This window comes from Mastigoproctus giganteus, chromosome 10 (assembly GCF_048544385.1).
Source record: "Mastigoproctus giganteus isolate SK-2022 chromosome 10, ASM4854438v1, whole genome shotgun sequence".
Classification (NCBI taxonomy): domain Eukaryota; kingdom Metazoa; phylum Arthropoda; class Arachnida; order Uropygi; family Thelyphonidae; genus Mastigoproctus; species Mastigoproctus giganteus.
In genome coordinates this window covers 112634643-112647496 of record NC_143584.1, presented here as the reverse complement: position 1 = coordinate 112647496, position 12854 = coordinate 112634643, and the positions used below count along the sequence as shown (strand labels likewise).

The following is a 12854-nucleotide window of genomic DNA, read 5'->3' as shown; positions in this document are numbered from 1 at the left end:
AATGTTTTTGTAAATACTACATCATTGCCATCTTCTGATGCTGATGAAAGATTTTCTCATTTGCCACCATGACCAATCTACATTAATCACACGAACGTATTGATTAAATTTTTCGGAAAATGGTTGTGCTGAAGGTGAATTTACAGAAGATTGAATAGATGCAGCAGCATACTCGTGTTATTTATGTACTAAAGGGGGGAAGAGTTCAATACCAGTTAAGGAGGTTTTTGGTCAACTACTAAAAGGTTCAATTGCCTCCTTTGTTTGGGGTTTATATATAAAAAAAATTGCATTTCCTCAAACTGCAGTTGACAAATGTTTTTTCCTTGTATGTAATTATCATAACAGGAAACAATATTTTGAATAACACTGTGAATAAAACTATTTGTAAGTTACAATAAAAAATTTATTCTTACATTATAAATAAGAGTTTATTTGAATAACAAATAAGTGAATAATCTTATTCACAATCTTATTCAAATAAGAATTTGTAATAAATCTTAAAGTACCATTTTTGATTGCTCAATTCAATATTCTAGCAAGGGCTTATTTTTCTAATACTTACTTTAACAATAATGGTATTTTAATGATAATTAGAATACCTCAGCCTATCCTTTTCAATTTTCATTTGATTTCCCAGATGGATGCTGACACGACTAATAAGAAACATGAATAAAAGGTAAGTACCAGAACAATAAGCCTTTGCTAGAATATTGAATTGAGCACTTTTTATTCTTATTTATTTTGAATAAATTTTGCCCAACATTTCTGGGAGAACAGTGGCAACCTTTGACAAGACTATTTAAAGAAGTTAGAAGTGGTGAGAAAATGGTGAGGACTCAAATCAGAAAAAGAACTTCTGAATGGCAAACTTTTAGTGAAAGCAATCCTAAACCAGCCAAGCAATCTGATAATTGTAGGTATGTTATGCTGACACATGCAGAAAATCTGTTCATGTTCCTCTCTTCTGACTTGAGTAAAGCAATTGTCTTGTTTATCTTAGTATTAGTATTATTATTGGCCATATGGTGCAAGGAAGTCTGAGGCTTATGCTGCACCAGCCAAAAAAAAAATTCTCAAGTTACCCTGAGAGAGAAAGAGAGAGAGAGAAGTAGAAAGGAATCACCAAGAAAGAGAAGAATGATGATGTCCAGCTCAGGACCCTGGGTCTCCAAGCCCATACTCACCAGATGTGAGCCCCCTGGGGATATTTTTATGTCATTGTTTTGAAATCAAACATAACTGTTCAATCCAGTGCACCTCACTTATACATACTGAGATCATTCATTACTCCTAAGTTGTTGAAAAATGTTATATGCAAATTTATTATACCAACAGTTTTTAAATCTTCCACTTTTGGAAGCTGATTACCATAGCACATAAACCAAAACAATGATTCTGACAGTCAAAAGTATTTCTGTCATGGTCACTGAGTTTTTAAAACAAGAGAACATTCTGTTCTTTTGTTCAGTAAGAAGGTACTTATTTGCTTCGTGTGACTACATGGTGCACAAGTTCCCATTATAAAACTGATGTTCTTATAACTGCTGAGGTGTCACAAATTTCATCAGGCAGTGTGCCATCTTAAAATTTGAAATTTTTATCAAGTTTCCAGTACTTCTTGCATTTTTAAGAACCTTCCAGACACTTTTTTGAAAAAAGAAAGAATTGATGTATGTTGGTTGGGAAGCTGACAAGTTCACAAAGAAGCTTGAAGTACAATAGGGTTTTCGTGTACATGAACTTAGTGTGCAGTGCTGCTCATATGTGTCTGTGCATGGTTTATACAAGCTTGCCTAGTTTTATCTTAGTACAATAGTTTTCTATAGGGGAATCCCAACTTAACATGAATCTCATTTGTGCTGGGGCAGCAGGAACGTCATGTACTTTGAGATACTGTATAACAGAATGTCCCCCCAAGTCCTGCATATATTATACCAATTCCTTGTATTCCGTGCTGAGTGTGTGTGAGAGAGAGAGAGAGAGAGTATTCAGCCAGGTGAGAAAAACAAAAACTGATTTAAGATCTTCTGTTTCTGATGAAGCTTTGGAAATGCTTTTGATAGCCCAATATGGATAGCAAGGCCATTGTTATGAACAAAACTTCGACTCATCATTTCTGAAGAGATCAAAATCTGCAATCCTACCAGCTGTCGTACCAGCCTGTTTGCAATGCTCAGAGAACTTCATGTTGGACTAATTAATTACCCCATTTTTTTTTCCTTTTCCATTACCTTAAGTGTGTAACACTGAATTGGTGTGGTATTTTGAGGTTACTATTTCCTCTATTGGGATTACTGCTTCCTATATGCAGTATCGTACAATTTTGGATGTTGAACTTCAATTGCCTGAGTAATCTAGGCCTTACTGTAATATCTGTCATTAATCATGTTGCAGATGAAACAAATTTTGTTTCATCTGCAAACTTTGATATGATGTCATTAGTATCATTAATAAATATTGAAAACAATAAGGGGATTGTCACTGAAGGGGAAGTACCGCATATGGGTAGCAGTAACCCCAGAGTAACATACAAACTGTGTCTTACTACACTCAGAGTAGTGGAAAATGAAAAAGACAGATACAAGAACTGATATGATATTTTAATGCCAACAGCTGTCATTATAACCAGATATCCTATTTTAGAATCTAGAAGATCCAGTCACTTCAGCATTACACAATAATTATCTTTAATATTCCTGTAATTGTAATAATGATTTATTTAATTTGATGATTAAGAAAAATTTAGTGTATGTAACACATCATAGCATTTTTATTTACATTTAAAATATTTTGGAGCATATGTAGCTTACAGATAATTCAGAAAGTGGGAGTTGCTCTCTGTGAGTAATATTTAGTGGCAAAACCCAATTGTGAAGTGTTTCCATTCTTAATTTATGTGTGCATTAATAGTTTGAAAATAAAAATGATACTATGATACACATTTATAATAGAGTGGATAAATTACAACTCTTCAGCACCATCAGCTAGGTCACACTTGTCATAGATGAATAGTGGCACTGAACATAAGATAAGCCAAATTTGACCAGTGTAAATCTGTCTTCTAGAAATTAAACCAAGTATTGAAGCTTCACAGGGCCCTAATTTATATTTGAATATATTATATTTTGTTTATATATCTCAGATGATTAAACAAGTATCTATGTAAAAATATAAAATAATAATTGTTGTATTCATATGCACATTTATTTTTTGCCACACAGATTGCATCCTTCCCTACTGCTTCGAAAACCTCACAACTCTGATGAGTAATTATTAAATTATAGTTATTTGCAGTTGGCAAAGGATATTTCCAAAAGGATTGTAACATGAAACAGCTTAGAAAGCATTGCCATTGATATAAAGTTAAGCTCTGAAGCTGACATCTTTGAAATGATCAACCAAACAATATAGAAATTTCCATGATCTTTGCCAGATCATGGATTTTTCTATATTGTTTGGTTGGTCATATCATCACAGTAATGAATGAATAAATAAATAAATAATTGTACTTCAGCAGTATATGACCATTTTATTAGGACCATGCAGGTTTGAGTTATATGCAACATTCTGTGCAAAAATATGTAAATTAAAGAGGTCATGTAGTGTGTGCTGTTTGCAGGAAAGATGAGGAATGGGCAAGATCTCACAGACTTCTGAAAAGGTATGATTACCAGTGCACATTTAACAGTGGTACAGCATACAGGTTTGGCTGCACATGTTGAGTGTTAAAAAATCAATATTGTTCATTAATTTTTGACATAGATAGATGCAGCTACAGTTAAAAATGTAAGGTGAAAGAGCACGTTTTTGGGTACAAGGTTACTACAAATGTTGGTCAAGATTTTTGCAGCTCCAGCGAACGCTAAGGTTTCATTTATATTTAGTTGTTTTATTGACTTAATTGTTATACTAAACTATTTTCTATAAGTAGCTTTATAGTTCTAGCCAAGCTCCGTGGTTTGTTTTGAACTTAGCTAGCAATTTTGAAAGTTGATACTTAGTGTCCATAGATTTTGTGTTCATAACTTGCTGCCATTGTTATACGATACGGAATACCATAAGGTTTAACGTAAGGGTAGATAGTGAAATATGTAGCAGTGTATTAGAAATCTGTTAGATTAGTATTATCAATAAAATTTATTAATCTAATTAAATTTCATTGTTAATTAAATTTATACTTAAATGGAATCATGACCCATACTAGAGCAGCAAAGCAGCATTCACAGAATAGCTAGAGTGCCGTGGCTCACGGGAGAACCGAAGGGGGCAATTCTCCCATGCATCACAGTCTTAAACAATATGTGAAACGTGAAATGTTTGCAGACTGTCTAGAACAGAACATGATCTAGCCAAGGAAGATGTCTTTGTGTGTGCTAGGTGCAGAGACTGTGAAGAAATTAGGTGCCAACTTAGCGTACTGGTGGGCATCTATCTATCCAAGATTGAAGCATTGGATAAATGCCTTGAAGAAATTAATATGAGGGGCCCATCAAGCTCTCAGCTGCCCAATTCAATGCCACAGCTCACTCCTGTGCATCAGGCAACACAGTGGCAATCTCCAAGGCAGAATGCGCTGGTGCCAAAGGAACTGGTTGTTGTCAGTGACTCTATTGTCAGGGAGATGGGGAATATAGTATGCAAAGAGGATAGATGGAACAGGACCAGGGTAGGTCTGCCAAGGGGCGAAGGTTGATGACATTGTAGAGCAGATATTATCTTTTAAGGGCACAAAAGCTGATATTATCATACACGTTGGCACTAATGATATTAAGAGGAGGAGACCGGTGGAATTACTTAACAGGTACAGGTCAATGCTGAAAAAAAGTCGTGAGTTAGGGTTAAATTTGAAAGTGTCTGCAATTCTGCCCAGACATGATAGGAGGGAGTATAATGAGAGCCTTGTCAACCAATTCGGCCCTGGATTGTGCAAGGCTCATGGGGAAGAATTTTTTTCAGCGTGGTCTGTGCTTGCTAACAAGAGAGACTGCTTCTACAGGGATGGGATACACTTAAATAGAAAATGTGCAAGAATATTTGCTGATGCTATCGAGGCAGTGTTAGGTGGATCGGAAAACTGCTAGTTTGGGGATTCACAGACTAAAAGATTAACGGTAGCCACAAGCAAAAGTAATTCTTACACTGCTTCTATTGTAATGAGCAGCAGCCTAAAGAGTAAGTTGCTGGGGGTTTAAAGAGCTGCTGGGAGTCATCATGCAACAAGTAAATACATGGGCTGTGTTGGGGTAACTAAGGGCAAGAACAAGTGCATGTATACTTGCATGTACACTAATGCTAGAAGTATAGTAAATAAAATTGATGAATTTGAAGTGCTGATCAAGACATCAAAGGCAAATATTATTGGGATATCAGAGACATGGTGTCACACAGATATAAGCAGTGCAGAATTGTAATTTGTGGAGTACAACATGGATAGAAAGGAGAGAGAGGATAGGAATGGAGGAGGAGTTATGCTGTTGGTTAAAAAATACAAAATCTAAGGAAGGGCATCCAGTTGACATGGGTGGACAGTGCAACGTTGAGTCTGTTTGGTATGACATAAACACTGGGAATGGGAAAATGAGAGTAGAAGTATGTTATAGGCCTAATAATCCTATGAGTGCAATGAACAGTTGTGCAGAAAAATAGAATGGGCCAGTAAATCAGAATGTCTTGTAATGGGGGATTTTAACTTTCCAGATATTGACTGGAGCTTGTAGGTTGGTCATTCGCACACTAGCAAGACTTTTGTGGATTTATTAGAGGATTATGTTCAAGGGGCAATTAGAGGGAGTAATACCCTTGATCTGATTATCAACAGTGATGATGCATGCATTAGGAATTTGCAGATAAAGGAACCACTAGGTGACAGTGATAACAGTGAACCGAAGTTGGATTTACTTAAAGATGTAACTACAATCATGGGTAAAGGGAAGGGTTTTTCTTTTCATAAAGGTGACTAAAGAGGTCTCAGACAGTTTTTGAATTCTAGTGGAATCAACTGATGACGTTACCAACAGTGAATTCTAAATGGGAAGGCTTCAAGTACTTAATCTTGGAGGCTACTAGGCTTTTCATACCAACTAAGAAATACTGTTCAAGGTTCAGGCCTAAATGGATGTCTGATGAAAACACAAAAACCTATGGCAGGTATAAACTAGTCTGTAATCAAGTCACAAAGGAGGTTAGGCAAGCGAAGGCAGATTACGAGAAATCTTTGGCAAAGGATGCAAAGAAAAACAGCAAAGAGTTCTTTACTTATGTAAACTCTAGAAGGAAAGGGATAAATCAGATTGGACCACTTAACATAGATGGGTTGACTGTTGATGATCATGCTCAGGTAGCTGATAAACTGAATGAGTATTTTGCATCCACATTCACACATGAGGAGTTCTTCAATGAGGGGAGTGCCAGAAGTTTATCAAATGCTAACAGGAAGCTAAGTTATTTTGCAATAACTGAGAGCAAAGTGGTGGAGAAATTGTTGAAGTTAAACATAAGGAAGGCACCTGGGGTGGACGGGATCTATCCAGTTATATTAAAGGAGGTAGCAAAGGAAGTAAACAAACCCTTAGCCATAATTATGAAAGCATCCTTAGAGAAGGGGAGGTCACCATGAACTGGAGATGTGCAAATGTATCCCCAATTTACAAAGGGAATTCAAAGGATGACACAAATAATTATAGACCTGTTAGTTTAACTTCTATTCCGGGGAAAATATTGGGGTCACTGGCTAAAGAGATTGATACAGGATCAACTAGACAAGACAGCAGCAATAGTTCAGATACAGCTTGGTTTGTTAAGGGAAAGTCTTGTCTGACCAATTTGATTGGATACTACGATGTGGTCACAAAGGAACTGAATGCTAAAAATAATTTTGATATCGTATACTTGGATCTCAGGAAAGCTTTTGGTACTGTTGCACATGGAAGACTGCTGTACAAATTGGAGCAGTGCGGCATTAAAGACAAGTTAATGCTGTGGATAAAGGATTGGTTGAGTGGGAGATGGCATAGAGTGGTAATAAATGGACACTGCTCTATGTGGACTAATGTTATTAGCAGAGTCCCCCAGGGTTTGGTGCTGGGCCCATTGTTGTTTTTTGTATTTATCAATGATATCGATGAAGGTATATTGGGCTTAATGTCCAAGTTTGCGGATGATACGAAGGTCGGCAGAGTTGTTAATGACAGAATGCTGCTGCTGCAGATGATACAATGGTTGGTAGTGTTGTTAATGACACTAAAGACAGTATGCTACTGCAACGGGATCTAGAAAAGTTAGGCAGATGGGCTGAGAAGCGGAAACTGTTTAATATTGATGCAAAGTACTTCATATGGGTAGCAATAACCCAAGAGTGACTTACCAACTGTGTGGTACTACACTCAGGTAGGTGGAAAATGAAAAAGACCTGGGAGTAATTGTGCAGTCAGATATGAAGTTCTCTGAGCAGTGCAGATGAGTTGCCAGAGCAGGTCATGGAGTTTTTTCAATGATATATTGGAATTTTGCTAGCAGAGACAAGGAGGTGATTATCCCTTTGTATAAGGCAATGGTCAGGCCTCATTTTAGGAAGAATGTAGAGTTGGTAGAACAAGTACAGCGAAGCACAACAAGATTGGTGAGAGGAACAAAGGGGTGCACTTATGAAGAAAGGCTTAAGTTCTGCAAGTTGCAGCACCTGGGGACTAGGCACCTGCGAGGTGATCTGATTGAGGCATATAAGGCCTTGAATGGTTTGAGCAGACTCTATGCTGACGGGATACTTCCGCTTGCTCAGACTAAGAATCTGAAGGACGTAGATTCAAATTGAGGAAAAACAGTTGTAGAATAGATGTGTGGAAGTTAGGCTTTAGTCAATGGGTAGTTGATTGCTGGAACAGACTTCCATCTGTTGTTGTGGAAGTTAATAGCTTAAATAAATTTAAGGCTGAACTAGACAAACATTTGGAGTGACCGGATGGATGAAATAGGAAGGGGTTTTTTTGTCTGATGCTGTATAAGCTTGCTTTCTTGCATCATATTCCTCGACTAATGCTAAAAGTTGCTTGACATGTGAAGCAGATTAACAAGTGTAGTTTGCTACCAAATGATGGAAAAACAAAGCTTTGTATTTAATATGAGAATACTACAAGGTGGCAGTACCTTCACCATGTGAAGAATCCTATAAAGAATGCTCTATGGGAACCTGTATGGATACTACTGATCTCAGAAACTAAAGAGAAAATGTAGCTATGTTGTTGCCAAGAAATTTAAGTTCTTTTGTACTAATGGAAGAGTGCTCATAAACAGGAAAACACACAAGGCATTGGACACTGTAAGAGCTGTAGTGGTGTGAGGCATGTTTCCATAGCTTACTCTTTATCCCACTGGGACACCCTAAACAAGAGAGTATCTGAACGTTGTTGTGGATCAGGTACACCTGACAGTGTTGCATGTTTACATCTAAGAATATGGATACTTTCCTTAGGATGCAGTAACAAAGGAACCAGGTGCAAAAAATAATTTTGACATTATATACTTAGCTTCCAGTAAAGCTTTTGACACTATTCCCTATAAAAACTATTGTGCACACTGGAGTAGTGTGACATTAAGAGCAAGTTACTGCTATGAATAAAGGGATGGTTGCTTGGGAGAAGAAAGAGAATTGTTATCAATGGACACAGCTCTTTTGGGACAAATGTTATTTGTGGAGTTCCCCATTATACATTTAAAACATGTTGGACACATTGTTTTCTATGTTTATTAACGTATTCATGAAGGCATATTAGGTTTAATGTCTGTGTTTGCAGGTGATATGAAGGTTGGTTAATGACAGTAATCAAGGTATGGTACTGCAACAAGGTCTAGAAAATTTAGGCAGTTGGTCTGAGAAGTAGCAATTGAAGTTTAATATTCATAAATGTAAGGTACTGCACATGGGTTGCAGTACTCCCAGATTAACATACCCAACTGTAGTATTATACAGTCAGGTACGAAGTTCTCTGGATAGTGCAGACATGCTGCTGCTGTTGTAGCAGCATGTCTGAATAGTGCAGACATGCTGCTACAACAGCTCATACAGTTTTGTCAGTGATATAAGTGCAGGTGAAGGTAATTATCCCGTTGTATAAGGTCCATGGTTAGGCTACATCTTGAGGATTGCATACAGATCTGGATGCCTCCTTTTAAGAAGGATCTGTTAGTTTGGATGCAGAGAACATGAATGAGATTAGTGAGAGGGAACAAAAGACTATTCTTACCAAGAAAGGTTTCAGTTCTACAAGTTTCCACTTCTGGAAACTAGACACCTGCGATGAAATCTGGTGAGATGTTTAAGGCTTTGAATGGATTATATAAGAAGAATTCTTCTCTTATATGGAATTCTTCCTCTTGCTCAGACAATACCATGGGAAGGCATAAATTTAAATCAAGGAAGGATGGCTGCAGAAAAAAAATGTGTGAAAATTTGCTTTCAGCTAGCGGTTAATTTGTATAAATTTAAGGAAGAACTAGAGATTATTAGAGGAATTGGACAGGTAATGTTGGAAGGATTTTTTTTTTGTGTAAGTTTGCTTTCTTTTTTGCCACTACTAACACTAACTAAGCAAATGCCTTGATGTTTATCTGGTTATATTCATTGCCACTTCATACTCTCTTACATGAACTGGCATACATCGCATTTTGTACATTAACACTTAGTATTCTGATTTTTTAATGGCCATACTTCTTGAATTCTTGCATACTCGTTAATGTAAATTAAAAGTCAGTACCTTTCTGAACGAATAATAAAATTAAAACTGATATAATCCTGATGGATATTTTAATTTTTAAGTTTTTTTTTTCATAAACAGTATGAAATTGGAATGGCCTCCGTAGCCAAGTGGTCAGGAGCGGGAGTGCAGTAGCACACACTCTTTGAGTAGACTGGGGTTCACGCCTCTGACTGCTAAATATGGTCGATTTGCCAACCCGCACTGGGTCAGCGTGGCAGATTATGTTCTATTTCCCTCAACATGAATCATTGAGGAGGCTTCCATCCTGCACTGGATTAATAATGTCTGTAGTTTTTATGGCAGTTGGAAAACAAGACTGATCTTATGAGACGAGTGTTCCTCAGCACTGCAGTCAAGTTCAGCAAAAATTGCTGCCATTTCAGAATGTAGTGTAAGCTTAACTGCATGTCTCTCCTGTGTCTGTGTTGTGGAGAGACAATGGAACAAAGAGCAAATGTCAAGTTTTGTGTTCAACTGGGCGAAAGTTTCACAGAAATGTTTCAAAGCATGAAACAAATGTATGGAGAGAATTGTCTGTCTCGTGCCTGTGTGTTCAAGTGGCATAAACATTATGCTCATGGAAGACAAATGTCCAGGCCCAGCAAAAACAGTTTGAATGCCAGAGTTGATTGAAAAGATGATTGAATAGGAAATCATTACCAATGACTGATGTTCAGTGCTCTGAATGATTTCAAAAGATCTGTGCATTGATAAGGAAACCATTCAGCAAATTATAACCCAGGATTTTCAGAGAACTCATTGAGGCCACTGAAAGCAAACCCAACTTTCCGAATCCGATTGTTATGGGTGACAAGACATGGTGTTTTCAGTACAGGGTGAGTATCCCTTATCCGAAATGCTTGGAACCGGAAGTATTTCAGATTTTGGAACATATGCATATACAGTCAGTTCCCGGGTTTACGAATTGTTGTTTTTTTTTTTGTTTTTTTTTCCCAAGTATCAACAAAATCGAAACTATGAACATTGATTGCAAAAAATGAATGTTAAACATTCATAAATACTGCATTTAAAACTACACTCGTAGCTATAGATACAGTATACCCCCGCTTTACGATATTAATCCATTCTAGAGACACCATCATATCATGAAATTATCGTAATGAACCGAGTAACACAGTTTTTTGGTAATTCGTTCCATGACCTTGGAAGTTGAAATTTTTGCTATATAACTCTCTGAAAGGTCGTTTTTGATTGTATTAGTTACCAATTCAGATCATTAAAATGCACTACACTTTCATCGTTATCATATGTTCTGTTATAAGAATCAATTTTGAACTCCTTTGTGATATTTTTCTAAAACACATTCCTGGAGGTCATTACCATAAAACTATAAAAACAATTTGAGCTTTTCTGTTAGTGCAAGCAATTATAAACCGGTAATAAACTCCATGTTATTGCATTTGCAAAAATACCGATAGCTGGAATTGTGTGGTTTTTTATGTTATTATGGTGAAGTGTATTTCCCCTTTACTGAAATCTTCAATCATATAAAAAACATAAATTTTCAGAATCTTCTCTTCATTCCTTTTTTTTTTTAAGCTTCGTAAACTTGTTACTCCGTGCAAATCGTGTTAGATGCAATTTGTGTGTTCCGTTAAAAAATGCATATTCCACTTGTGACATAATATCATTGCTCAAACAGTTTTGGATTTTGGAGCATTTCGGATGCTCAACCTGTACAACCATGTAACGAAACAACAAAGTGCTGAATGGAAGTCACGAAAAGTTCTTCAAGAAAGATAAAAAAATCAATGCTCATGCTCATCGCTTTCTGTGATATCAAGGGAATTATTCCCAATGCCCAATGTTACTGCTGCCTGCTATATGGACATTTTGAAATGTTTGTTGCACAGAATCCATTGTGTACTGCCTCACTCAGTATGGAGAAGATGGCAATTGATTCCTCTTGAATGACAATTTACCAAGCTCTCATTGTTTGGGAGTTTTTGGCTAGCAAAAAAAGTCTGCATACTGTTATACTGTTGTACCTACCATATTCACCAGACTGTGCACTAAGTTGTTCAAGGCACCACTGAAAGGCTGTTATTTTGATGACATTGACGCCATTCAAAGAGTTGTGACAGAAACAGTATACCAGTCATGGTCTTTCATTCCAGTCACTTTGTAATCGTTGCATGCAGTGTGTGGATGCAGGAGGGAGTTACTTTGAATAAACCAAGGTTAGTTTACTCATGCATGGATAATTCATTTTTCCAGCATCATTCTCATTTTCCAATTGCCACACTGTATATTGAATGAAAATTTTGTATTTATAAATTTCTGTGAAAGATTAGTTCATTACATTAACTATCAATATATGTATGCTTTGTATTGATGAAGGGTGTTATGTACAGCATTGTACCTTCTGTATACAATAAAGAGTTCTTCTTCTTAATATAGATACCAGATGAGCCCCTCATTCAGCAGCAAAAGGTTCTACTATCGAGTCCTGTTGGAGAAAGGGAAGAAAAGGATTCATTGTCAGTTGGCTTATATATACCTTTGAGTGTATTGTAACATAATTTCTTTGACAGGATATTTCTTGGAATGTCGTGTGTGTATATAAAGGTGTACTGAGTGAAAATTATTCTCCATTTCTTGTTTTGTTCACTAATTGTACAATATTACAAAATAATTTTTATTTGTTTGATAAAAAGCCTAGTGCCATACATATTAATTGGGATTAGCAAATTTTTTTCAGTACCCATATGAAGGAATTCATTGATTTGAATGTCTGTGTTGGGGGAGAGGGGATATGTCATTCCTAACCAAAGTCCTAGAAATTTTAAATGGCTGGACTGGATTCAAACAATAGATATACAGTATAAGACCATATATCTGGCTTGCTTGAAATTTGAGGATTGCCAGATAACTTTACCGAAATTTGGAGACAACGCCTAAAATGTACTAAAAATACAGTGAAATCTCTCTGAAATGGATGCCACTGGGTCAGAAGAAAGCATCCACTATAGTGAGGTGTCAGCTTTTCAGAAGTCAGTGTTACCAGTTTCAATAATTAAAAAAAAATAAAATTCACTGTAACTGGTTGTTTGCAGTGTTTTTATATTTATTATCACA

The 12854-nt window shown here is 36.5% G+C and overlaps 1 protein-coding gene across 7 annotated transcripts in view; it reads left to right on the top strand.

Annotated features, from left to right (window-relative positions):
* LOC150079226 (lisH domain-containing protein ARMC9-like) overlaps window positions 1-12854 on the top strand; it is a 446058-nt gene that overhangs the window by 361491 nt on the left and 71713 nt on the right. For all 7 annotated transcript variants that reach the window (XM_090383948.1, XM_090383946.1, XM_090383947.1 and 4 more), the window contains exon 22: window positions 12177-12256. In XM_090383948.1, coding sequence (XP_090240074.1) covers window positions 12177-12256 — 80 coding nt within the window. The remainder of the gene's footprint in view (window positions 1-12176; window positions 12257-12854) is intronic.